The sequence below is a fragment of the Eupeodes corollae genome, chromosome 1 (assembly GCF_945859685.1).
Source record: "Eupeodes corollae chromosome 1, idEupCoro1.1, whole genome shotgun sequence".
Classification (NCBI taxonomy): Eukaryota; Metazoa; Arthropoda; class Insecta; order Diptera; family Syrphidae; genus Eupeodes; species Eupeodes corollae.
Window position 1 is genome coordinate 39,594,649 of NC_079147.1, and position 25,657 is coordinate 39,620,305.

At 36.4% G+C, this 25,657-nt stretch overlaps 2 protein-coding genes across 3 annotated transcripts; one reads left to right on the forward strand and one right to left on the reverse strand.

The window, feature by feature from the left end:
• Window positions 1-1,122: 1,122 nt before the first annotated feature.
• LOC129940957 (GTP-binding protein 2) lies at window positions 1,123-23,853 on the forward strand. Of its 2 annotated transcripts, none has more exons than XM_056049493.1 (3): window positions 1,123-1,527; window positions 7,903-9,411; window positions 22,752-23,853. In XM_056049493.1, the coding sequence occupies exons 2-3, from the start codon at window positions 7,906-7,908 to the stop codon at window positions 23,010-23,012; spliced, it is 1,767 nt and encodes a 588-aa protein (XP_055905468.1). In that variant the 5' UTR covers window positions 1,123-1,527; window positions 7,903-7,905; the 3' UTR covers window positions 23,013-23,853. The 2 variants fall into 2 exon arrangements, with proteins under 2 accessions (XP_055905468.1, XP_055905474.1); XM_056049499.1 differs by lacking the exon at window positions 1,123-1,527 and adding an exon at window positions 1,771-2,180.
• LOC129941039 (methylglutaconyl-CoA hydratase, mitochondrial) lies at window positions 14,894-16,027 on the reverse strand. The gene has a single exon (XM_056049583.1). The coding sequence runs from the start codon at window positions 15,922-15,924 to the stop codon at window positions 15,010-15,012; it is 915 nt and encodes a 304-aa protein (XP_055905558.1). The 5' UTR covers window positions 15,925-16,027; the 3' UTR covers window positions 14,894-15,009.
• Window positions 23,854-25,657: the final 1,804 nt, after the last annotated feature.

Consider the following 25,657-nt stretch of genomic DNA (forward strand, 5'->3'; position numbering starts at 1 on the left):
TATAATCCATGGTTGAAAAACCTGGGCGGAAACCAGCTTGAAAGATGCTCAAAAGACTGTTATCCTCAATCCATTTTGTGAGCCTTTCATATAGGATTGCAGTAAAAGTTTTTCTTATTGAAAATAAAATACCTCTATAATTTTCCACAGCGTTAGCATCACCTTTTTTAAAAATTTCAAAAATTACAGATTCGTTGAAACTGATAGGTACACATCCATCATTGTACAACTTGTTATAAAAGGACACGAGGTAGTTTTTGAAATCAATATTGCTGTTTTTATAAAACTCGGCTGGTATGCCGTCTAGGCATACTGTTTAGTGTACTCTTTGGTCCGGAGGAATAATTGAACCTTACTTCTTCAAATACTATAATGGAACGACTGTAACCGTCAAATCAAAGAGTTATGGTCATACGATAACCGACTTTCCTTCCCTTCTATTGAAGAATACGACTTGTAGAATGTGTGGTTTCAACAAGACGGTGTCAACTGCCACAAAACTGACGCGAAAGGTCGAGTTTAGGCAGATAAGCCTTTAACTCTTGAGCACTTAAAAACCAACATTCGTCAAGTTATGGCCCAACATGTGTCAAAAAGTGGACGAAAATTACGTTAAAAGAATCGATGCTTGCAACAATTCAAGTGGTGGTCATTAAAATTACGAAGTGTTTCACACATAATGTTAACGTTCAATCTTTATAATTAAAAAAAAAATATCATGAAACAAAATAGTTTATATGTGTTTTATTTACGTTTATTTTTGAAACCCCAAAATGGACCCCAAAATAACCTTATACAGGATTGGATACACTCAAAGACCTTAACATCTACTTTCATTTGTACATTAATTTGAAGTAAAATATCATCTCTTTCTTTTTTTAACTCAACAGCATTTCGGTTAAACTCAAAAGGTGTCAAAAATGATTGTCACCAAAATAAAGTCATACAGTGCAAGCTACCCCCTAGTAACTCTACTGTCTGCTAGAAGTACTAAATTTATCTCAGCCTGCGCCTATGCAATAATTCTATGTTTTGACATATTCAGCCATCTTCGACTTACTGTTATACGGATGTGTACACAAGACCTGAAGTTTCACACAAAAAAGAAAACATCGAATCGATATATCGATGATGTTAAAACTTAAATCGCCTTCTTTTGTTTTGTTGTGTGTGAGAATTATTGTGAATTAATAATTTATTTTATCCAATTTTGCAATCGCATGCAATTTCAATTTCAACTCAACTTGAAAACCCCAATTCTTCTTAACTAATTGATATTCGCCACTAAATAAGTTAAGACATACAATTTCAATTTTGTGTGGTGCAAAGTATTGAAAGACACAAGTGTAAGAAAAATGTTTGCAAACAAAAACAAATAAAAAGAGGGAAAAATTACCTAAAGTTGAAAATTTATTATTCGTGGACAATTTTTGTATTCTAAGTGAGAATTAGAAAAAAGAACAAAGTGTTAAAGGACATCCAATAAGAGTATAAATTCAAATTAAAAAATTGAAGACGAAAAAGTTGGTAGGTAAAAATTTATTTCTTATTGTCTTCTGGTCGCGTTGTTGAAATCTAATTATAAATTTCTTCATTTTTATTGTTCCCTCAAATTGTGTACAATTGTGTACTCAAAATATGTGGTTCCATGTTTTTGTTTTGATTTTGTTGTTGGGCGTCTTCGAAACCAAAGAGAAAAGATTAAAATAAAAAAAAGAACGACCAAAAGCCACAAGCAGCAGAGGTCGTTAAAAGCAGAAGCAGAATCAGAAGAGGACGTGTGTGTTTTTGTTTTTATTTACAAACAAATTTCAAGCTGTGGCTTCGTCTATGGCTGCTATGGCGAAACACCAAAAGCAATCACATCACAATATGTCACCTTCTCTTTGCAATTGCAAACAAGAATTGCACAATCTTTGCCTCTGTCTCTGCCTCTCTAAAAAGAAAAACGTACATAAATGACCATCGACCATTTCGCGGAGTGTGTCATCACATCATCAAATAAATAGTTTAACGTATAAACAAATGAAATAACATAAATAATTGAATTAAATTCGTTTTTCTTGTTTGTTCTTTGTTTCGTAAAAATTTCGGATTCTTAAAATAGAAAGAAACCACAGTTGTTTCTGTTTGTTTCGTCGGTGTCCCTGTCCACACGTACGACATTTGTTCATAAATAGGTAACTATATAGTTAGTGTAGTGTTGATAAACAAACTGGCTTCTGGTTTTTAGATTCTGATTAAAATCGATTTGGTGGGAATCTTCTACGATGACGTTGTCTGTAAACTTGTACAGTCATTGTTTATGTCCTTTTATGATATTGTGCATTTTACATATGCCGGAAGTTATAAGTGTATCTATCTAAATGTATGTTTTCATTTCAAATATCTCAAAGCATAATATATACATATATTATATACCTAACTAGAAGGTTGTTTATTTTTTTGTTTGGACTTTCAAGGTCGTTTCTGTGAATTAATAAAGGCGCCAGTTGTAGTTTTCATTGAAAATATGGACTATTACTATTTATTTGGAAGCATTTAGAAAGTAAAGTCATTATGTATTTCTTTTTATCGAAATTATATGTTTTGACCCAATTATTACCTTTGCATATAATTTGTGTTTTGAAAAATTGTAATAACGGGGTTGGTTATTAATTTATTATATTGTTAAGGGATTTTGGAATAAATAAGTGGGGGTGTCGTCAGTTAATTCAAAATTGTTGTTTCCTTTTATGCATACGTTTGATGTTGTCCTCTTTCAAGCGGGAGCTTCTTTCACATCACGTTTCATATCAACTAAGTTGTATGAGTAACACAGTTCATTTCAATTTTGTTTGAAATACATTACGCAATATCTAGTAAACCTGACAACATTTTAACTTTATGTGTTGCTGTGCTGTGTATCTTTATTGGTAGGAGGCAGAAAGATGAGTTTTAGGTTTGACTTGGTGCAATTGAAAGGCTTGTTGCATTTACAACTTGATTTGGACTTTTAACTTTTACTATTGTGATTTATTACAACCAAGAACATTTTCAAACAAAAATATTAGTTAAAAGATTTTAGTTTAATGATAACCGAAAATAAGTCCTTCAGTATGAATTTATACAATCAGAATAAGCAACAGTGGTAGTGGTAATGTTGGTATATTACGTGTAATTATGTATCTGCCTTATGCACCTAAAACAAAGCCGAAAATATTCAATGTACTTTAAGGACAAAATTATATTTTTTGTTAACAAAGTTTTAATTTAAACCTATCTGACCAATTTCTCACAGTAAGAGGTTGGTAGTCTTCCAGCAGCACCTTTCTGAGATCATTTTGACTGAAATATGATGCAGTTTTATCCGGTCCTCCAAATAAATCCAAACATAAACTTAATGTGTTTCCATTGCGGAGGTGTCTCAACTACTGATGGACAGTTATACAGCAGCTACAAACGCACTTTGTTAGTTTTGCGTTTGGAATCGCTATCTTGGTAAAAATGTAAACCATCTCTTAAACTAGCACTAACATGTAAATACGATTTAAGGATGTTGGTCCATTATGTCTTCAAAAGAAATGCGGGTTTTCCACTTCTAATGCTGCCATGCAATTCTTTATCATAAACAATCCATCAACATGCTTAAATGTTGCTCTCATTGGGCAAACGCCAGGCATTAACTTTCCCATCTCAGTCAAAAAGATTTACCATACTCTCAACTGTAAATATGTCCTCTTCCAATGATCAATATATTTAGAAAAGTTGTCTTCTGCACATGCAGTTCTTTTTAACTTGTTTATTTTGCTGATGAACGGTGTAGTTATTTTTTCCTAAAACGATTTGAATTGGTTATGGGCATGCTTTCTTTCCTAGATACTTTTCAGCCTCTTTAGGCAATTTGGGAGCAATAATTTTGGGGTTTTCCCTGCTCATCCGCATCAGTTAAAACATGTCTACCGCTACTTTTTCTTTTACTATAAATGCTCCTTCTTCATACCGCTTGATGATGTATTGGACCATTTAGTGACTTGTGTTTAATAAATTACCAACTCCTCTAAAGGTCTACTTTGGATGCTTTTGTACGAGTTTTATTTTGATACACTGTATGAATTCCATCTTTGAGATCTTAAATCAATTATGGAGCATTAACATAGATCTAAATATGTCTTTTACATAGCTACATAAAAAGTCTAAATGTTTTAAATCACAATATCTTGGTAGTCAATTTTCGCCACTTCTTCCAAAACGTTTTTGTTTTCATTATTTGTTTAAAATTAAGGTTGCCTATATCTATATCTTCCATAACAAAGTCGGTATCAGTAAGACCAGCGTGGTTTTCCAATAAGTAATCGCACCAGCATCCGAAAAACCATCGAGGCTGTATGGAACAAACCTTTCATTCAATGAAAGCTTTGAACAACATAGAACGACTTGTAAAATTTTGGACAGTTTAAAATGGGCAGGTTGCTGCAGCAACTTTTATTCGCCTCCATTATCGTTTCTAACTATTTCCATATTCTTGTTGGTTTGGTTTTGAACCAAACTCTGAATGAAATAAAATTTTTCATCATATCAGGCTTAGATGTTAAAAATAAATATACACAACAAAATCATCCAAAAATGTCAGAAGTTAATAGGCTCCACCAAGTGAATTTTATTCCATTAATGCACAGTTATCAGAATGAACAAGCTCTTGCACTTCCCTTGTTTTCGATTCTGATTTAGTGGAAGACTTTCTTGAGTACTTCCTTTAATATATAAGACATATTTTTCATATCTATGAAATCTAAGCCATTTACAGGTACTTTCCTCATCTTGTTCATGGTTTTATGATTAATATCTCCCAGTCTTCGATGCCATAACTCATAAAAAGTTTTCTTTTCCGTAAGCATGTTTATTGCATTTCCTTCATAACTAGTATGAAGAGCTTATCGTTAATTTTGTTTCCAGTTGTAAACAAAAGTTCTTTGGTTCGAAATTTTGCATTTACATAATATATTCTTAGACCCAATTTTCTAATTTAACATTTTCTTTTGCTTCTACGTCCAAGCTATAAGTATCTGCCACGATTACTTCTAAATTTTTGATTATATTCGTCATATGTTCGGAAGCTCCCGATTCAATACAACATTCAAGCCTACTCTTATGATTTAAATTTGCTATAAAAGATGTAAAAAGAAATTGTTTTTTGTAAACGTTTTCAGTCTTACCTTTATTTTTGTAGGAGTTTTATTTTCTCTCCAGTAATTTTGAAGTCTGAGTTTTCCAAACACATGACCATTGGCTTGTGCTCATCACGCAGTCCGGCCAACAACAATAATCCTATCCATTCCTCTAATACAATCATTCCAACTGAATTTAATTTATGTGGTGTAATAATGACTCTGTTGACATACGCATCTACAGAATCAGGTCTTCAACCAGCAAAAGCTGCTTGTAAACGATCCCCCACCTCTTTCGATTTTGTTGCGATCTTGACATGAACCCATTTTTTTTGGTTCAAAAAAATAAAATTATCTTTGTTTTCATCTTCATATATATCTTCATACTCTAAAAAATTGTGATATACTAACTTCCAATCTTCAAAATTATCACGGCCTTTTAAATTCTCAATTTGCTTATTAACGGGTCTTTAAAGTAAGATATAAGTTTCTATAATCTGATTTGCCAGTTGCCACACAAATTTCCTCTAAGTAAATGTAACTTTATTGGAAAATTTCCTTAAAAGTTAGTGAAGAAAAATATTACACTATCAAGTCAAGTCTACTTAAGTTAAAATGTTAGCTGGTCATGTTTTCTTATTCAAATGAAAGCTGGTTTATTCTTCTTGGCCACTTACCGACAGTGCCTTAGACTCGGACTCAGTGCTTCACAATACAACGGTTGGTTGCCTTCTGCTTCCTCACGATATTGAACCTCAACAAAAGTTGAATAGGAAATATGTGCAGTGGGGACGTTTATCAGAAGTTGAATCAGCATCAAATCGTTAGAAATAAAGAATAATTTTAGATTTAAAGTATCTATAGATACACTTCACTACACTCAATGATGCCACATCCATTAATAACAACATATGCGATGTCAGGTCTTGATCCACCAAAAGGCTACCCACGGCTTCTTGATATGTTAGTAGGTTTCATTTGCTGGATTAAACAAGCCGAAATTATTTCAAAGCAACATCCAGTTTTGAATTGCACTCAGACTACTTTAATTAAGGGGCCGGTTATAGCTATCAGTAAAATCCATCAGCAAAATGTTTGTTTTTAGTTTTTGAAAATGTTACATGAACGGACACACACTCCTAAGCTCTATGGAACCAGTTTGAGTCCCTTACGAAATGTGAGAGGCTGATTATGCTGATATGATTTAGATCGTTGAAGAAAAATTCTCATAGGTAATTCTTGCTTTTTTGAGTCAGAGCAGGGCATGTACAGAGAAGGTGAAGAACTGTCTCCTCCTCTTCCTTTTCCATACAGCTTCTGCAAAAGTCATTTGGGAATACGCCTAGTCGCGTGGCGTGCATTCCTATTAGACAGTGTCCGGTTATAACACCTATTACTGAGCTTATATGCGATCTGCTTAGAGATAGAAAGAACATTGATCGGTTTAAATCTAGTGTTGGCAAGATGTGTTTTGTGACCTGGCACGACGTGATGTTGTTCCATCTTGTGTTTGCCTTCTTCATAGCGTCTTGCATTAGCAACAGTTTACAAGTAGCGATTGGTATGCCAGCATTTGCCAAAAGTGGTAAGTGGGCTACACTGTACCGTTCCTGGCGAGTTCATCTGCCTTACAGTTACCTGGAATGTCACTATGGCCAGGCACCCAGCAAAGATCAATATTAAACTGTTGTGCCATCTCCATTAGAGATGATCGACAGTTATGGACTGTTATAAAATTTGTGGAGACAGAGTCCAGAGATTTAATAGCAGCCTGACTATCAGAGAAAATATGGATATCGGGTGTTGATATCACGTTTTCTTTAAGCCAGGACAAGACTTCTTTTATCGTCAAAAATTCCGCCTGGAACACGCTACAATGATTGGGAAGGCAGAATGAGCGGCTTAATTTCAGTCGTTCAGAGTACACACCTCCACTAACGCCTTTTGTTTTTGAACTATCTGTATAAAAAAGGATCTACCCTTCTTCCGGCAATGTCCTATCCCGGGAGGTATAGAAATCTGTAAATTTATGTCGAATTGCAGTTGGGGGATGGTGTAGTCTGTGTGCAAGAAGAGTTAGGTAGAGAAAGGTGTCCAGTGCCGTTGATAGGGTCGTTCGACGCGATCTGCTTATACATAGGCAAGCTGAACTGTTCCGATCACATCATTCAAAATTTTGCTTATAAAAGCAACAGTAAAAAAATTGTCTGAGACGCAAAGTTCGATGTTTGATCGAAAGGTAACAACGTTTAATGGCGTTAATTTACTGAGTCTTTAACTGGCCCCTAAGACCATAGAAAAATGTGTGTCCTTAGTCCTTAACAAACCCTATTTAGTTAGAAAAGTTTTGCTTTCCGTTTACGATTTGTAAATTTCTTCCCAAAAAATCGCATTGCAAAAAAACTGTGATAACATCCATCTTATCTATTCTCATTACCGAACAACAGGTGGGATAATCCTATTTAATATTTCAACAGATTTTAAATTAAATTATAATAAAACACTGTTGAACAAAAAAGGACACACATTTTATTTCTCTCAGTTAACCGATGCAGATAAATACCTTATGTCCGCAAAACAGCGGTCTTGTCTTCAAAATAACTGCTATAAATCCAAAACAGGGAAACAAATCAACCGGTTGTATCTACATAAATTCTCGCTTTATGTTAAACGTTAAATTCTTGTTTAACTTTCCTAATAAATTTGCACTTGAATACTTATTTTAAATATAATAAAATCAATGTTTTTTTTTTAGACAATGGAATCATTTCTAAGCCTATTCGATCCCAACTCGCCCGATGATGGCTTCGACGAAGAGGACATACGAAACGGCAACGGTCTCAATCAAACAAATTCCAGCAGCAGTGAGAGTGACACCGACAATCACAATGGCAAAATCATAATCGATTTTGATCAGGGAATTCTCCCGCCTGAACCTCAATTGGGAAATATCGAATACAAATTAAAGCTGATAAGTCCATCAAAACAGCGTTTTGAGCATTTGGTAACACAAATGAAATGGCGCCTACGGGAGGGCCACGGAGAAGCTATCTACGAAATTGGAGTTTCTGACTCGGGTCATCTGCATGGTCTGAATGAAAAAGACATGAATGCATCATTGGCGACTCTCAAGCAAATGGCCCATAAACTTGGTGCAAGCACAACTGTTCTTAGGCGGAAATTTGTCGCAGGCCGGCGATCTGTTGCCGAAGTTCTAGTTCGGAAAATCCCCGATGACCAACATAACATTGAAGTTCGAGTAGCCGTCCTGGGAGATGCCGATGCTGGCAAATCGACACTCTTGGGTGTTCTGACACAGGGGGAATTCGATAATGGCCGAGGAAGAGCACGTCTAAATATGTTCCGACACATGCATGAAATTCAGTCAGGTCGAACATCCTGCATATCCCATGAAACACTAGGTTTCGATTCGCAAGGCAATGTCATCAACTACAAATACAACGAGATGATGACGGCAGAGGAAATCAGTGACCGATCAACCAAGCTGGTGACTTTCATGGATTTGGCCGGCCATCGACGGTACATGAAGACAACTGTGCAAGCACTGTCGGGATACTCGCCGCATCACGCAATGTTGGTCGTTTCGGCTGGAGGAGGATTTAATGGAACCAGCAAAGAGCATCTATCGATTGTACGAGCTCTGGATATGCCTTTCTTCATTGTTGTCACCAAAACCGACATAACATCGCCCGACGAGACTGTCCACGAATTAAAGAACATCCTAACGTCGATTGGGTGTCGAAAAGTCCCTTTTTTGGTCACCAGCAGTGATGATGTCTTAACGGCGGGTTCAAATCAAGAATCAGAAAATATAGTGCCGATATTTTGTGTGTCCAATGTTACAGGAGCTGGTCTCAATTTGGTAACAAAGTTTTTATATGTACTCTCGCCGGGAATTAGCAATTCGGAAAAGGAGCGATTAGAGCAGGACCCTTGTGAGTTTCATATTGATGAAATTTTCCGGGTATCTGAGGTTGGACCGGTGGTGGGAGGACTACTGGTAAAGGGTGTGCTGACAGAGAATATGCAAATGAAAATAGGACCACTACCAGATGGAAAATTCCATTCAGTGACGGTACAAACAATACATCGGAACAAGGCGCCCTGCAGAGTTGTACGAGCAGGACAAAGTGCTTCGCTTTCGTTCACACCCAACCAAAACTTGCCAGCCTTGAGGAGTGGAATGGTACTGTTGGTCGATAATAATCTCGGCGATGAACCATGCGGAACGTTCTTCTTTCAGGTAAATATCTTTTATTCTTGTTGGATTTTTTCTGTCCTTATAATAAGAGAACTAAATGCAAGTAAGTTACCGTTAACTCAAAAAATATACTATCCATGTTTATGACATAGACCAATTTTGAATTAGCGAATAGATACAACATAAGACATTAATACGAGCATGATAGATCCTATAAGAACCGCCCGGTTTTTTGTCGGCATATTCGTTTCCGAGTATTCCAACATAGATTGGAGTCCACATTAGTTTAATGTTTTTCAATTCTATGAGTTAATATCTAATTACTGATATGATTTCGGTGTTGTTGTTTAAGTTGTGAATTGCATTGATTACTGAGATCCTTTCGGAGCATATAATGCACTTTTCAGAAAGATTAACTGCAGCTTTAGTAGCTTGAAGTATGGCAAATGCTTTTTCTGTAAAGACCAAGGCAAAATCTGTGGAGAATACCAATGCTTATGGTTGATCCGTTTTTATCAGTCACCGCATAAGATGTGGTGTCCGGAGTTTTAGAGCCATCGGTAAAGATAAATCTCCATCCGTCAGATCTTAGTCAGAGGCGATACATAAATAAATTTGGCGATATGTGCTGGTTGCTGTTTTTAATTTTGTTTATATTTTGTAGGATCCAATATTAGCGATTCAGGATTGATGAACCTTAGCGGGTAGCGTGGGGCGTTGAGTCGTTCTCTTTTGGCCGGTAGATTGTTAAGCTTTGATTCTTTAAGAATTGTACTGATGGCAGATGGAATACGTTTAGTTAGTTTTGATTCGTTGTTTTTTTGATGTCGTTGTCGATAATGGAGTTCTTGAAGAATAATAGTTTTGGGAGCATTCTTAAAGTTAGTGTGTCTCTTCGTTCTTCGATGCTGGTGAGGCCTGCTTCAGTTAGGATATTTTTTGTTGGAGTTGTTGGAAGACGTTTATGCTTCTTCTAGGTACTGTGTGATAGATGGTTTTTATGATTTTTAAAACAAACTTTGGACAGTGACCATATATAATTAGCCCATAATCAATTTTACTTAGAACTTAAGTTTTGGTTATGTATGAAAGGGTGTTAATATGTACATTGCTTTTATTTGTTGCCAAATATCCTATTATGTTAGTTTGTGCAGCTAGGGATTTCTTAAGCTCTAAACGATGTTCTTTCCAAGAATACAGTTAAATATCAATCCTAAAATACTTAAGTTAAGTAAAATAAATTGCGTATGACTATCGACAGTTCTTACGCTACTTTTCAATGACTCTTCTCTGTTAAGAACGACTGATAAAGCCAATTAGCTTGTTGCACATTTAGCTGTTAATTCGATTAATTCTACGCTGCCAAAAAGTGCCTCTCATCAGAACCTCAGCGTAAACCATTTAATTTGAAGAACATTTGTTCGCAGTCCACAGTTTCTAGAATTTAAAAATTTGCTTTGGTCGTTAACGTTGAAGAAACTACAACGTGCTTTTAAATACTCTCTAGAAGCGACTAAAAAGTTGAAACCTTTTTTCCCTCTAATTAACATCCGATTTAACTTGACCCTTTATTATAAAATCAGGAAAACGCTGATAAATGTTTAGCTTGAGAAATATGTTGAGGAACGAAAAGTGCTCAAAGGCTCGCAGAATAATTTGTAACAATAGATACACTGACAATCTCTTGATTTATATCAACAAACAGTTGAAGAACATCCTCACATTGTTGTGGACAAAGACAAATGATTGCACTTAATATTTCTTATTAATTTAATAGAGTTCGGCATCAAGCTGGTATGCTTCGTTCTTCGTTTTTGGACGTGTACTACCAACCCAACGGTAAAATTTTCTAACCGCATTGGATTTTGATCTTGCTGATGAGAATCATAAACCGTGTAGAATTTAATGGTTTGCAGAGAAATATACAGTTACTAATACTTCTATGTTGTTGTAGAGAACAACATTAAACATTTTTAGACAATATAGGATGTGGTTATAACACGAGTTCAGATTAATTAACAAACCAAGACTTGTTACGGTTCCACTAGCTTTATCTTCGTGCCCATTAGCAGTATATCAGACAAAGAAGATAGTTCAAAAAACCTGTTAGAAATAGGAATTACGTAATAAGTACTACTGGATTGATCCTTGAGGTACAATTTGTACAAGAGCAATTGTTACTAACCACTACTCTTTAAAATATATCTCTAAAAAAACTTTTATAGCCCTGTCTCCAAAACCAAAAAAATTAAGGCATTTCCAACAAAGTATGATGTTGTTGACTTTATCAAAGGCATTTGAAAAGTTCATAGTTGCGAAGCACCACAAGCCTCGAATGCGGACGGATTTACTGTTGACAACCAACGCAAACGAATTAAGGACAACGAACTTCGGATAAGCACGTGGAATGTTAGGTCCCTTAACAGACCACGTGCAGCCAAAGAATTAGTGGAGGCCCTAGACTTCTATAAAGCAGATAGCACCGCCATCCAGGAAATACGATTGGATGGGCCGGGCAAAAAGAAGATGAAAAACTGCGATATTTACTATAGTGACTGCTACCGAGAAAACCAACAGCGCTTAATTGGATGTGGCTTTTCCATTGGAGTCAGACTTAGGCAACAAATCTTGAGCTATAGCATAGGTGCATCAACGATTGCCTCATGAGCATCCGCATCAAGGCTAAATTAGGCAAAATTAGCCTGATATGCGCGCACACCCCCACAGAAGAGAAAGACGACAACACCAAAGATATGTTCTTCGAGCTCTTAGACAAAACATATGAGCAGTGTCCTAGCTACGATATTAAAATAGTCCTGGGCGATTTGAATGCCAAGCTAGGAAGGGAAGACATCTTTGGTGGAATAATCGGGAAGAAAAGCCTGCATGACAACACTTCCGACAACGGATTCAGGCTCATAGATTTTGCTGCGGGGCGAAACGTCATGGTAGCCAGTACGCGTTTTCCACACCTCAACATCCACAAAGGAACTTGGACTTCTAAAGATTAATCTACCGTCAACCAAATTGACCATATTGCGATCGACGCCAGACACGCTGCCAGCATTATGGATGTACGAACTTTCAGAGGAGCTAACATCGACTCCAGATCCAAGGCAAAACAGGGAGGTGCTGGAAGAAGGTACAACTTCGAACGGCTACAATCGCCAGAGATCGCCTAATCCTTTAAGTTCTCTGCCGCCAACACAATGTTTCGAAAACCAGTGGCCACATTGCCAAGATGCAATCAGAAAAGTCGCCTCTGATGTGCTCGGTTTCAAACATCCACCAACAAGGACCCCTGGTTTGATGAAGAATGTCGGCAGGCAAATGCAGCCAAACAACAGACACGCAAAGCGGCGCTGCATAAAAGGACGAGAGCTGCTCATGAGCTCTATGAGCAGAAGAGGCAGGAGGAACGCCGACTTCTCAGAAGGAAAAAGAGAGGGCATGAGAAGCGTGATGTCGAAGATATTGAGAGGTTTAAAAGCAGGAATGAAGTTCGAAAGTTTGATGAACAGTCAATGCGGAGAAAATGGAAGGACCACTTCTGCAGACAGCATAACGGCGACGATGAACTGAATTCCGCTATCAGGCAGGATGATCCATTCAACATAGATGACGAAAGCCAACAATCCCGTCCTCCCGACTTAGACGAAAGATTGCCATATCTAAGCTGAAGTCTAATTTTTTAACATCGTACTTGAAAGAATAGTGCAGAGCTCTCATGTCAACACTAGAGGCTCTATCTTTCAAAAGTCTGTCCAATTACTAGCATATGCTGATGACATAATCGGAAGAACTCAGCGTGATGTCAATGGGGCTTTAGTGAGTATTGAGGTAGAGCCGGAAAAAATGGGCTTATCGGTTAGTGAGGGCAAAACAAAGCACATGCTGATGTCAAGAAAGGATTTACAACACCGACGTCTTGGTCAAAACGTCACCATCGACAGACGTAACTTTGAGGTAGTCAACTACTTCGTCTACCTAGGATCCGCTGTAAACGCAAAAAACAATACCAGCGCTTAGATCAAACGCAAAACACTTTTGCTAACCGCTGTTTCTTTGGACTAAGAAAGCAATTGATTGGTAAAGTCCTGTCTCGATTGACCAAAGTGTTGCTATATAAGACCCTTATCATCCCCGTCCTGCTATACGGTGCAGAAGCATGGACCTTGGGTCGGTTCGAGAGAAAAGTTCTTCGTTTGATCTACGGTCCCGTATGCAACGAAGGGGAGTGGAGGAGAAGATGGAACGATAAGCTGTACGGGCTGTACAGCGACGTAGACTTTGCAGGACGGTAAACGTCCAACGACTAAGATGGCTGGGTCACGCCACCTTAATTAAGTAAGTAAGGATTTAAAAGGTTTAAAAGGCCAAGCAAAGTAACTCTGCCCCTATCGAATTCCTCTCTGACAAACAGTTCCATATGACCAGCTTAGAAAACCGACTGAAGTCTATCTGCTTTGCCAAGACTCTTTTAAGTACCATTAATAGGCATGGAAGAATGCTTAATGGCCGATAATCATTCGCAAAATTTGGATTCGCTTTTTTGGTGACGGGTATCACTTTTGCACATTTCCATAAGGGAAAAAGTTCAACTCATTATACACGAATTTATAACATGTGTGATATGAAGAGTAATATGGGGCAATAACATTTTAATGAATTAAAGAGGCACTCGATCTTCTCCCGCAGCATTGGATTTCAGTGACAAGACGATATCAATGATTTTAGACTCTTATACGGTTTCAAATTGGGCCTGGTGTTCAGAGGAAGCTGATTAAACCGCTTCATACTCGAATATATTTGATTAAGCTTCACTAGACAGAAATGAACGATTAAGTGAATTTAAAACAAGTATGTAGCACTTTCATAGAGGATACCATCTTTCATTAAATAATCACAAATTTGAGATCGCGAAAACTGCTGCTAAGTTTTTAGCTTTCCTTCGACGATGTAAGAAGTTTTTTGAAGCCCTTTTGATTAAGCTGTAATCTGTAAAGCCTTGGTTCCCAAATAACCAACTTGAGTCTCTTGGATATAACTCAAAAGAAAGGTCTAGAAATAATGAGCGACTGTTGTTTTACTAAAACATTTGTTTATCTTGATCATCATTTCTTTTTTTTCAAGCCGCACTCCACGAATGTGGAATGCTTTGTACGGTTAAATATTTCCCAATCATTGCAATGTGCAGACATTCAAAATCAATACGTATCGATATCTTCTTCCTAATTATTCTCCTTTTCCTAATCGATTACACTGTTTTTAGTCATAAAAAACAAGGTTTCAGATGATTTCTTATGATTATTGATGGAAACCGACGCTTTGTCAGTGAACAGTCCTTTAACTACAGAAATCATCTTTAAAAAAAAGATTACACCTCTTACCACTACGGAATAGCTTAACGAATAATGGAAAATTCTTCAATTATTGTCATATTATTATTTAAAGCCGCTGGCATAAAAACCCATGTGTCTGCGATTCATGGCTTTATACAAATATCTCCATTACAAAAACAACATTTAAAAAAGTAAAAATGAACACCATTTATTTAAAAAATCAGTAAACAACAATAATTGCACTTTGTCAAGAACATTTAAAAAAAAATATAAGTTGTACATAAATTCCAATCTGCATCTATTCTCCTTTATAAACTGGCTTTCGTTTCTCAGCGAAAGCCTTTAGCCCCTCGACCCTATCTTTGGTTGGTATAACCTGTGCGTAACATGCCTCCTCAATTGCATATCCAGTTGCTATGTCAACCTGCATACCTTTATCGATAGCTTTTTTAGCCATACGAACACCTACAGGTCCATTTGGAATGATTTCCTTAGCCAATTCAATAGCTTTGGCATAAGCAGCGTCTTGGGTGTCGTTTTGATAAACAACATGATTTACAATTCCCATCTCCTTGGCAGCTGATCCGTCGAATATTCTCGAAGTGAATATCAACTCCTTGGCCAGAGCAGGGTTCAAGAGTCTCGGCAGACGTTGAGTTCCACCGGCGCCTGGGAGAATTGCCAACCTTGTCTCTACGAGGCCCAATTTCACATCCTCAGCTGCTGTTCGCATATCACATGCCAAGGCCATTTCCAAACCTCCACCCAGAGCAACTCCATCAATTGCCGCAATTACAGGCATCGGCAACTGTTCAATTGAAATAAGCAAAGAGCGCAGAGTTGACACGAATTTAGAGACCTCATCTGGGGTCATTTGGAGACGTTCTTTTAAATCAGCACCTGCACAGAAAATGCCAGGCGTCAGACTACGCAAGACCACAACTCTGGTGTGTTTATCATGAGCCAAGTCGGACAGAATAGATGTAAATCTATTTACCAACGATCTACTAAAAGCATTCTTAGCCGCTGGACGATTGAGTCCGAGAACAGTGATTCCTTCTTTTTTACCAGACAATTTCTCTACAATAATTTCGTTGCCATCTTGTGCAGTTGAAGATAATGACCTTGAGCATTCCCTCAGCAGGTTAATTGATCTGCTGGGATTTACAAAACTGCACTGTTTTGTTATTTTAACTAAACAGGTGAAAGACATACTGTTTGATAAAAAAAAGATATACAAAGTCCAATGGTCGAGTCGAGTCAAGGCAGTGCAGTGGTTGCTTTGGTGGTGGTGGCAAAACGTAGAATGAGATTGACATTTCTGACGTAAGGAACGTCAAAGTATTTAGATCTGTTTGATTTCTTTTGAGACATGTTTATTTCATGTGCGCATCATGACATGAGGTCCGAATCTCATCAAATATATGGTAACTTTGGATGAAAAATATTGGGTTATAAAAATATATTTATTTTTCTGATTGGTTTTAAATATGTATGAATTTTTTTTTAGTTTTAAACGAAGGAAGATGCTATTATTATAAATCGAACTTGCGTTTCTGCGGAGTCACAGAAATTCAAATAAAATTATTCTGAATTTAAAATTGCCGATAGTTGATGCAAATAAATAATTGCTGTAATATTGAGAAGGAATATATTTGTATTTTCAGATGTTCAGTGACGCCCACGACTAATCGAACATTACAGCAGCACGAATTTCGACTCGGTTTTTTTTTATTTTATAGATAAGTGCAAATAAATAATAACTACAGCAATTTTAGAGCGATGAAACATTAATTTCTATTTTTAATTAATTTTCAAAGTTCACTTTTTTACATACAAAACACAAAAATGGTTGATTTTGACATTTCTTCCATGTTTTTTCTTCAGTGTTGCCATACTTGTTTTATTTTCGTTGGGGATTTCTTTGATTTTAGTGCTCAAATGCAAAAAGTACAGTAAAAAAAATCAGAAGGAAATTCGTGCTGCGGTAATGGAAAGTCGCCCCTAAGTAAACAAAAACAACATTTTAAAATACTATATAAAACAAAGAAACTAAAAGCTAAAACAACTCCATAATTTCATGTCTCACAAATAATCGAACACAATGCATTTAGTATTTTGTGGCGTATCCTTTTGATTAATTTACCGAGAAGAAAGTTTTGAACAAACTTCGGGGGGTATTTTTGTCCATTCTTCTTGAAGACCCGTCTTTAAGTAGTATTCACATGAGCGCGACCAACGAACGACGAATGAATTACAAAATGTGAGTTTATATACGTTTGAAGACATATTTCCACACAAATTCTTAACAAAACGATAGCAATATAGTTTCTATTTGATTTATGATACATACTTTTACTTTTCATTATAATATATTAATAAATTTAAGAAAACAAATTTATTTTTCGCGAAAAAAATTATAGTTGATACGAACTGTCAAAATTTATTCGCGTTCCACATTATCCACACTCGCAACGAATAAAATAATCGCTCGTACTTAACCTAAAAAATCATTTTTGTTTTGGTTTCGGTGGTGAATGATGTTCGTCTGTGGCTTCATTCGCGACGAATTAAAAACTCTCATGTGAAAGAAACGTCAAAATCGACGAATATTCGTTCATTCGTTGTTCGTGCTCATGTGAATAGTACTTTAGCTCCTGAATATTTCGAAAATTGTTTTGAGCGACTCGACGTCCCAATTCATCTTAGGGGACTGTGCAGGTGTTTTAAGCACTTTGGGACAATTATACAACAACCACGACCTTGCTGTGTAAGATATATGCTTGGGGTAGTTTTCCTGGTAGAAGATAAAATTGTCTCTTATTCCAAGCTTACTGACACTTGGCACCAAGTGTTGCTGTAAAATGTTGATGTAGCCTATTTGATACATTTTACCTTCCACAACGTGTTAGTTTCCAACACCAGAACTCGACATACATCCCCATATCATGACCGACCAACCGCCATGTTTCACAGTTGCCTGTGTATGTTTATGAGAGAATTCTTCATTTGCTTTTCTCAATAGAAACATTCGTCCGTCTGATCCTTTCAAGTTAAATTTGCTTTCATCCGTGAACAAAACCTATTCTATGATGTTATAATGTGTATCCGTACACAAACAATACAAATTCAAGAAATGCTACCTTCTTCCAGAATGACGTATCCTTAGTTAAATGTTCCCCAGCAAATTTAAGCCTTTCTTTTCTATTTTTGTTTTACTTATGAATGGCTTTTTTTGAGCTACGCGGCCATTCAGATCTTGTTTTCAAAATACTCTTCGGATCGTTTCGTTGCTCACTTCCTTATTCCTGGTCTCCTTCAAAAACACCTTTAGAGATTCCGAGAATAAGAAAGGTTTTTCTTTGCTTGCCGAACAAGTACATATCCGACTTTTCCTTTGTCCTTTCGTGCTAACATTAAGGACCCTACCTTCATTTTGGAAACATGAAATTATATCCTGAACTGTTGAATGGCTCCGTTTGACAATTTGGGCTATTTCTCGAATAGCTGATTTTCCGTCCTGTCTATGCGTTTTAACCAATTTGCGTATTTCAACAGACGTCTGTTTACCTTTCGGAGTCATTTTAAAATTTAGCGGAAAACTTTTAAAAAACAAACTGAATATGAATCACAATAGAACATTTCCTAAAGCCCATCATTATTTGACCGGAAAAGTACTGTTACTGAGCACTCTACAGTGCATCAGTAGCAAGTGTCGGATTATGTGTGGGAGACGGAATATTATTAGAGTTGTTTTAGTTTTTAGTCTACATTGTTTTGTTTATTAATTCCAAATAAGTTTTTATTATTACAAAATAAACTTCAGTGTTTCTATTTAATAAATCAGAGGTAAATTTCTTCACGCTCCATACATTTAAATAGATAAATTGTACCGTTAAAATGTTTCTTTTCTGTGTTTGATTAGTCGTGGGGGTCACTGTATATCTAAATCGATTTGAATGCAATATGAACCAATTTATTAACATGTATTATCTTCGGAGTGCTCCAAATTCACAACTTTCCTTTATTCTAAAAAGCTTATTTATAAGAAAATACACGAGCATTAGAGGCGGAGTAAACAAGTACGGGTTAATAGGAGGTTTAGAGTCGAAGTGGGCTCATTTTAGTTTGTAATAGTCATTTCGATATCGTATAAAATGAAAATAACAAATGTAACTTCTTTTCACAATTTTGATGGTTATTTTTCTTTTGTTTTAAATATTATGAAATGTTGATCTTTCTTTATTTACCATACAGCCTTGATAAAAACGTATTTTGAATCTAAAACTCACACTCTTTCTCTTCAATTCGAATTCGTGGGAATTTGGGGGAATTTGGTTGTGTGCCCGGTCTGTGGCATTTGTACACTTCTTGGCCAATTGGTTGGCCCATTGTATATTTATTTATTATATATACTTATAAGTAAAAACAAATGATTGGTTGCGTTGAGACATACTGGCTTTTCAAATACATTTTTGTTAGTGTTTCACGTGTAAAATAACAGCTGTTCCAAAACAGCTGGGATGGCAAAAAAGGAATCCAAAGGTAATGCAAGAAAATGCTGGTATCTAACAGAATAGCTCATTCAACATACGGTTAAATTTCTAGGACTTAAAAATTGATTTCAAAAATCCATCTATCCAGGATTAAACGCAGTTGTTTTTTATGTTTAGGATGGCTGTTGACGGGAAAACCAGCACACTTTAACCAATAAATGATCCGTTGTGATACCATACCACATGGATCTTAAGAGCTACATAACTCGTCGAACCAGTTACAGCTGCTATGAAGCGTTTAAGACAATAGATGTCAGTATTTCTTGGATCACTAAGTTTATTGTAGTAAAAGTTTCCAAGGTGGAGTCTTCGTCTTTGTGACAGGACAGAACATGGACATATTCATCCATGCAGCTTCTGAAAAAAAGCATGCCTACCCCTTAAACAGTGTCCTGTAAGGACTCTTATAAGGGAGCTAATGTGCAAACTGTCAACCAAAATGAGATGGTTAGAGAGTTTAGCATCAAGCATTGTACAAATTAGTTTAGTTGACTATCTGAGAAGATGCGTATATCGATAGTCGATATCACGGTTTTTTTTTATACAAGAGAGGGCTCCTTTGATGGCTAGAAGGTCTGCCTGAGCCACGCTACATTGATTGGGAAGACGAAATATGAGACTACTCTAAACCCGTCATCGGTAAGGGCGGAGTGCTCAACTCATACATAAGCAGGCTGCTCGTCGGACTTTGCTGATTTAGTGTTTATATTTTTGTTTTCTCTTTAATAAGTTGTTTGAAAAGTAAATATAAACGTAAAAAATGTATGTTTATTTTTTGCAATCTCCCAACATAAATTCTAATTAAGTTTTTGTGAACAATAAAAATTTTCAAATGTTTTTTTTTTTGTAATTTGTTCACCTATTTCTATGATTCAGTACCCGTGGCATGATGGTTTGTGCGTTGGACTGTCATGCAAGGGGTATGGGTTCAATCCCTGCCTGTGGCACCTTAATTTAAAAAAAAAAATAATTTTCGCGGGTACTGCCTCTTGCGAGGAATTGACAAATCCTTCAAAAGTAATTCTTGTCATGAACAAGTGCTTTCTCAAACTAGCCGTTCGTATTGGGCATAAAATTTTAGGTCCCCTCCAGTCCTGACAACATTACTCGCATACAGGAATGGGTGAGAGTTGTAAGTCACTAGGCCCTGGTTAACAACGGACTGTTGCGCCACCCCATTTGATTTGATTTCTCTATGATTTAAACCATTAAAATGAATACTTAGTTAAGGTTGCGCTACAGTCCGGTCGGACCTGGGCCTCAACCAACATGTGTCTCCAGCCAGCTCGGTTCCTAGCTAGCTGTGTCCAGTTTTGCACGCCAAGTTGGTTGAGGTCTTTACCCACCTGAGTCGCGGTCTTCCTCTACTGCGCCGTCCCTCGGGATTGGATTCGAAGACCTTCCGGGCTGGAGCGTTGATGTCCACTCGCTCTACACAACCTAGCCATCTAAGCCTTTGGACTTTAATTCTGTTAACTAGGTCAGTGTCGCTGTACAGCCCGTACATTTCCTCGTTATATCTTCTCCTCCATTCTCCATCGATGCATACGAGACCAAAAATCACTCGAAGAATTTGTCCCTCGAAGCATCCAAGACGCTCTCATCTTTCTTTGACAGGGTTCAGGCCTCAGCGCCATAAATGAGAACCGGGATGATGTGTGTCTTATAGATGGTGATTTTAGATGCTCGAGAGAGGACTTTACTTTTCAAATGCCTTCTAAGTCCAAAAAAGCAGCAATTTGCAAGAGTTATTCTTTGTTTAATTTCAGCGGTAGTGTGAAAATTTGGTCGATAGTGGACTTTCCTGGTCTGAAGCCACACTGATAAGGACCAATCAGGTTGTTGACGAACGCCTTCAAACGTTCTAATAATACGGCAGAAAGGATTTTATATGCAATGTAAAGGAGACTGATGCCTCTGTAGTTGGCGCAATTTAGTGGTCGGGTAGGCGGAATTGTTGATCTGCGTCGCCTTAGTTGAGTGGTTCTATCTCCCCTACTGCGGAATTTAGTTCGTCATCGCCGTTATATAATTTGAAGAAGTGGTTTTTCCATATTTTCAACATAGACTGCGGTTCCACTACGATGTTCCCCTGATAGTCCTTACAGGCTTCGGTTCGTGGAACCTCACGAACCTCATTCCTGTTGTGACAACCCTCTATCTCCTCGATCGCGTGCTTCTCATACTCTCTTTTTTCTATCTAAGAAGCCGGTGTTCCTCTCTCCTTTCTGCTCGTAGAGCTCGCTAGCAGCTCTGATCCTTCTGTGCAGCGCCGTGCGCTTGCCAGCAAGCGACGTGGTTTCGCTGTTGTGGCCTTGTGAAACCTAGCAGCATAGGACTCCTTAAGAGGTTAAGAGAGGCTCCGATCGGAAAAGGACATGGCAGTCTCTTGCGAAACTTCTCACGGTACTTGTTGTACGAATGCTGAAGTTTATAGTACTGATGAGTCAGGAATCTTAATTTTAATTCCGGAGCTCACCTTTTTTATTAAATTATCCGAATATCTGGATTTTAAAGACTGTCCGAATAGGTTAGATATTTTTTTATCCGAATGTGTTTTTGATAAGCGGGTATTATAATTTGTCTTAATGAGCCCGTAGCTCTTATCTAGCGGGACATCAGGACCTCCACTCCTACGCTCCTACGCGCCATCGTGAGCCGTACCAGCGATGTGTTTAAGGTCCCTCTAATTTTTTCTCAGTCTACTCTCTTATTTGCTTCTTGTTTTTCTGAATCTTCTACGTCTTTTAGTTCATATATTATTATCTGTTTAAAAGCGATATCCTTACATCTTCTTATAAAAGAGCTAATGGGTTCATGATCCGTTTGTAAGTATAGTTCCATGTTAGCTATACGATTGGGCCCAAGAAAGACGTTTTGTAGACATCTAGTCAATAAGTTTTACAATTTTCTGGTAATAGTTCTTCTAATTATCTAGGTAATTATAGCATTAAAGTAAGCGTTCGAAGATTAAATGGTTTTAATGAAATGAAATACCCCTTCTCCGAAAAACAAGCCAGATAAACTTCTTTTTAAAAATTATCATGAAATCAATAAACAACAGATAAAGTGATTGAAGTAATCGATTATGATCCTCAGTTTGTTTTTCAGCATTTAGCCTTCGGATCTGTTTCTTGTTATGACATTATTCACGTCTTACATTGCAATAAACCTCCTTTATCTGCATACGATATGTGAATTCCAGCTTGTTCCTATCTTCTCTTCGGACAACCACTATACCTAAGTTGTTTTCCTCCGTTGATCTGCACCTGAATCAGTATCTTAAGTCCATTTGTGTTATTACTGCATTTAACATCTGATATTTCAATCTTTTTATTTCTGCCCAATAACTTTTAATATGCAAAATAAAACTATGTTTCAAAAGTAAGAAGGTCTTGTTTTGAAACTGCCTAAAAAACATAGTTTCTTAAATAAATTAAATACTATAACAATAAAAATACAAATCAATTTCCTTTTGTTTTAGGCTAAAGTATCCGTACTTTTCCACGCAACTGCAATTTATGTGGGATTCCAGACAACAGTGCACATTGGCAGTATCAGACAAACTGCCATTATCCGTGGCATAATGGGAGGCGAGAAAATCGGGACAAACGACAACGCCTCGGTAATGTTCCAATTCGTTGGACATCCCGAATACGTTCGACCCGGAATGAGAATACTCTTTCGCGAAGGCACCAGCAAAGGCATTGGATTGGTGACACAAGTGTTTCCACTGAACAAATAAAAATGCTGCCATTGAATTAAAAAAAAAAAAAAACATTTAACAGACAACAACAACAACAAAATATAAACTCCGAATTAATTAGTATTTTTTTAAATAATTATTATTCTTATAAAGATAACGATTCATCATTGATTACTTAAAACTTAGTACTCGTAGCTATGACTTGGAGATTGTGGAAAATAATTCTTCTGTGATTTAAAAAAAAGATATCATTTTTTATTTTTCAATTGAAATTTAAAAAAAAACAAAAACAAATCTTTAAATAAAATTTTTGACTAAAACTTGTAAAGGCTAAACAGAAATAGAAATACAGAAATTTTGACTTGTATAGCTTTAATTTAAGTTTACTTAAAATGCTTGTTAATATATTTTTTTTTGTTTTTTGCGTAGACGAATAATAAAATTATAATCTATCTATATTTATGTATATTTACAACAAAATGAAGATATTTATTATTACAAAGGAAATAAAATAAAGTTTAAGGTTTATAATTTTCATTTTTTGGTAGGAAAATAATTAACGTCCAGTTTTACTAGAATTGTTTTTTCCTTTTTCTTAAATTTAATAAACTTACACTTAGAATTAAAATTTAAAAAAACAAACTCGAAATGAAATTTAATTATAAAAATTAATTAAAAAACATAAAATAGTGTGTAATAAAAGAATTTATATACCTACTTTGAATAGTAGAAAGAAACGCTAATAGCAAATGAAAAATATTGCCGTTGTTTCTCAAACAAAAGCCATGTTTGATATTTTTTAGTTTGTGTTCATTTGGAATTAAGGGTCAAGCCCTGCCACATTATTACAAAATAAATTTATCTAAAGACAGCAATAAAATGTTTTGTTTTTATAATTTGAATGTGGTTGGTTTAAAAACAATGCAACAAGATTTTCTCATTAACGAAATTTGGAAACGCTTGTACTTTTACCATGTTTCTTTTAACCTAGATAGCTATTTTGCGTGGTAAATAAATTTCTTGGAATATTTTTGGGAATTCACATTTTCAATTAATATTTCGAGCTGGGTTCAGGAAAAGTTATTCAACAGTTAATAACGTATTTAAAAACATTTAATTTTACTTTATTGTTATAATGTAGATAAGGCTAGGTTAAAGTGGCTGTCTAAGATGTAAAACGGACCAGTTTGACCGTTACGAAACGCGAGAGGCTGATTATGCTGATATGATCTAGATCGTTAAAGAAAAATTCTCCCAGGTAATTCTTGCGTTTTTGAGCCAGAGCAGGGCATGTACAGAGAAGATGAAGAATTGTTTCTTCCTCGTCCATGCAGCTTCTGCAAAATTCATTCGAGAATACGCCTCGTCGTTTGGATTGCTTTCCTATTAGACAGTGTCCGGTTATGACACCTATTATCGGGCTTATATGCGATCTGCTTAAAGATAGTAAGCACCTTGAACGTTTTAAATCTAGTGTTGGCCAGATGTTTTTTGTGACCTGACACGTCGTCGTGATGTTATTCCACCTGGTGTTTGCCTTCTTCATACCGTCTTGCATTAGCAACAGTTTACAAGTTGCGATTGGTATGCCAGTATGAGCCAAACGTGGTAGGATGGGCTGCACTGTACCGTTCCTGGCGAGTTCATCTGCCTTACAATTACCTGGAATGTCTCTATGGCCCGGCACCCATCAAAGGTGAATATACGGATATCGGATGTTGATATCACGTTTTCCTTAAGCCAGGACAAGACTTCTTTTATCGTCAAAAGTTCCGCCTGGAACACGCTACAATGATTGGGAAGTCGGAATGAGCGGCTTAATTTCAGTCGTTCAAAGTACGCACCCCCACTAACCCCTTTTGTTTTTGAACTATCTGTAAAAAAATGGATCTACCCATCTTCCGGCAATGTCCTATCCCGGGAGGTATAGAAATCTGGTATTGCAGTTGGGGGATGTCTGTGTCTGTGTGCAAGAGGTGTTAGGTAGAGTAAGGTGTCCAGTGCCGTAGATAGGGTCGTGCGAAGCGATCTGCTTATACATAGGCAAGCTGAACGTTGGACTTTATTTAATGTAATGTTATAATGTAGGTACATATGTATATATTTAAACACAATTTTAAAACGTTAATTTGCCAACGGAGCTGACGGTAAATTTATTTAAACTTAAAATGTGACCGCAACAAAATTAATAACTTACTTATAAAATAAATGGGCAAAAGACTCCAAAATGGAATAGCCCAACCTGAAAATGGGTTTGAATAAATAAACAAAGTTTGGGGTTTTTTTTTACATTTCTTTCTACAAGTTTATCAGCTTTAAAAACTTAATTTTTTGAGAAACCGCCGGAAAGGAGAGGTTGTTTTCTTCAGCTTAAAATGATCCGAAGGTTTACCTTTTGTGCATTAGAACTTCAAATTTTTCCAAAATATGATCAAGCGTTTCCTCATAAGAGTTAAACTATTCTATAAAATGCAATGTCTGTAAGGCCAAGGATGCGTACAGTGGCTAGTAAGTAGACTTGATAAAATTTTGTATTATTTACATAAAGCCCAATTCTCCAAAATTATAAATTTTATAAATCGAATTCCATTTATTTTTGAAAAAATGTCCGTTAAAGAAACTTTTTAAAATTAATTCTATTATTTCATTAAAATTCCTTTCTACCAACGACGAGAGTTCCGCCG

What these genes read in the sequence shown, in the direction of transcription:
- LOC129940957 (XM_056049493.1), top strand. Translation starts at nt 7,906, where the DNA reads ATGGAATCATTTCTAAGCCTATTCGATCCCAACTCGCCCGATGATGGC. An exon ending in GCGGAACGTTCTTCTTTCAG is followed by an intron (nt 9,412 to 22,751) that starts GTAAATATCTTT and finishes CTTTTGTTTTAG; the next exon opens with GCTAAAGTATCCGTACTTTT.
- LOC129941039 (XM_056049583.1), bottom strand. Translation starts at nt 15,924, where the DNA reads ATGTCTTTCACCTGTTTAGTTAAAATAACAAAACAGTGCAGTTTTGTA.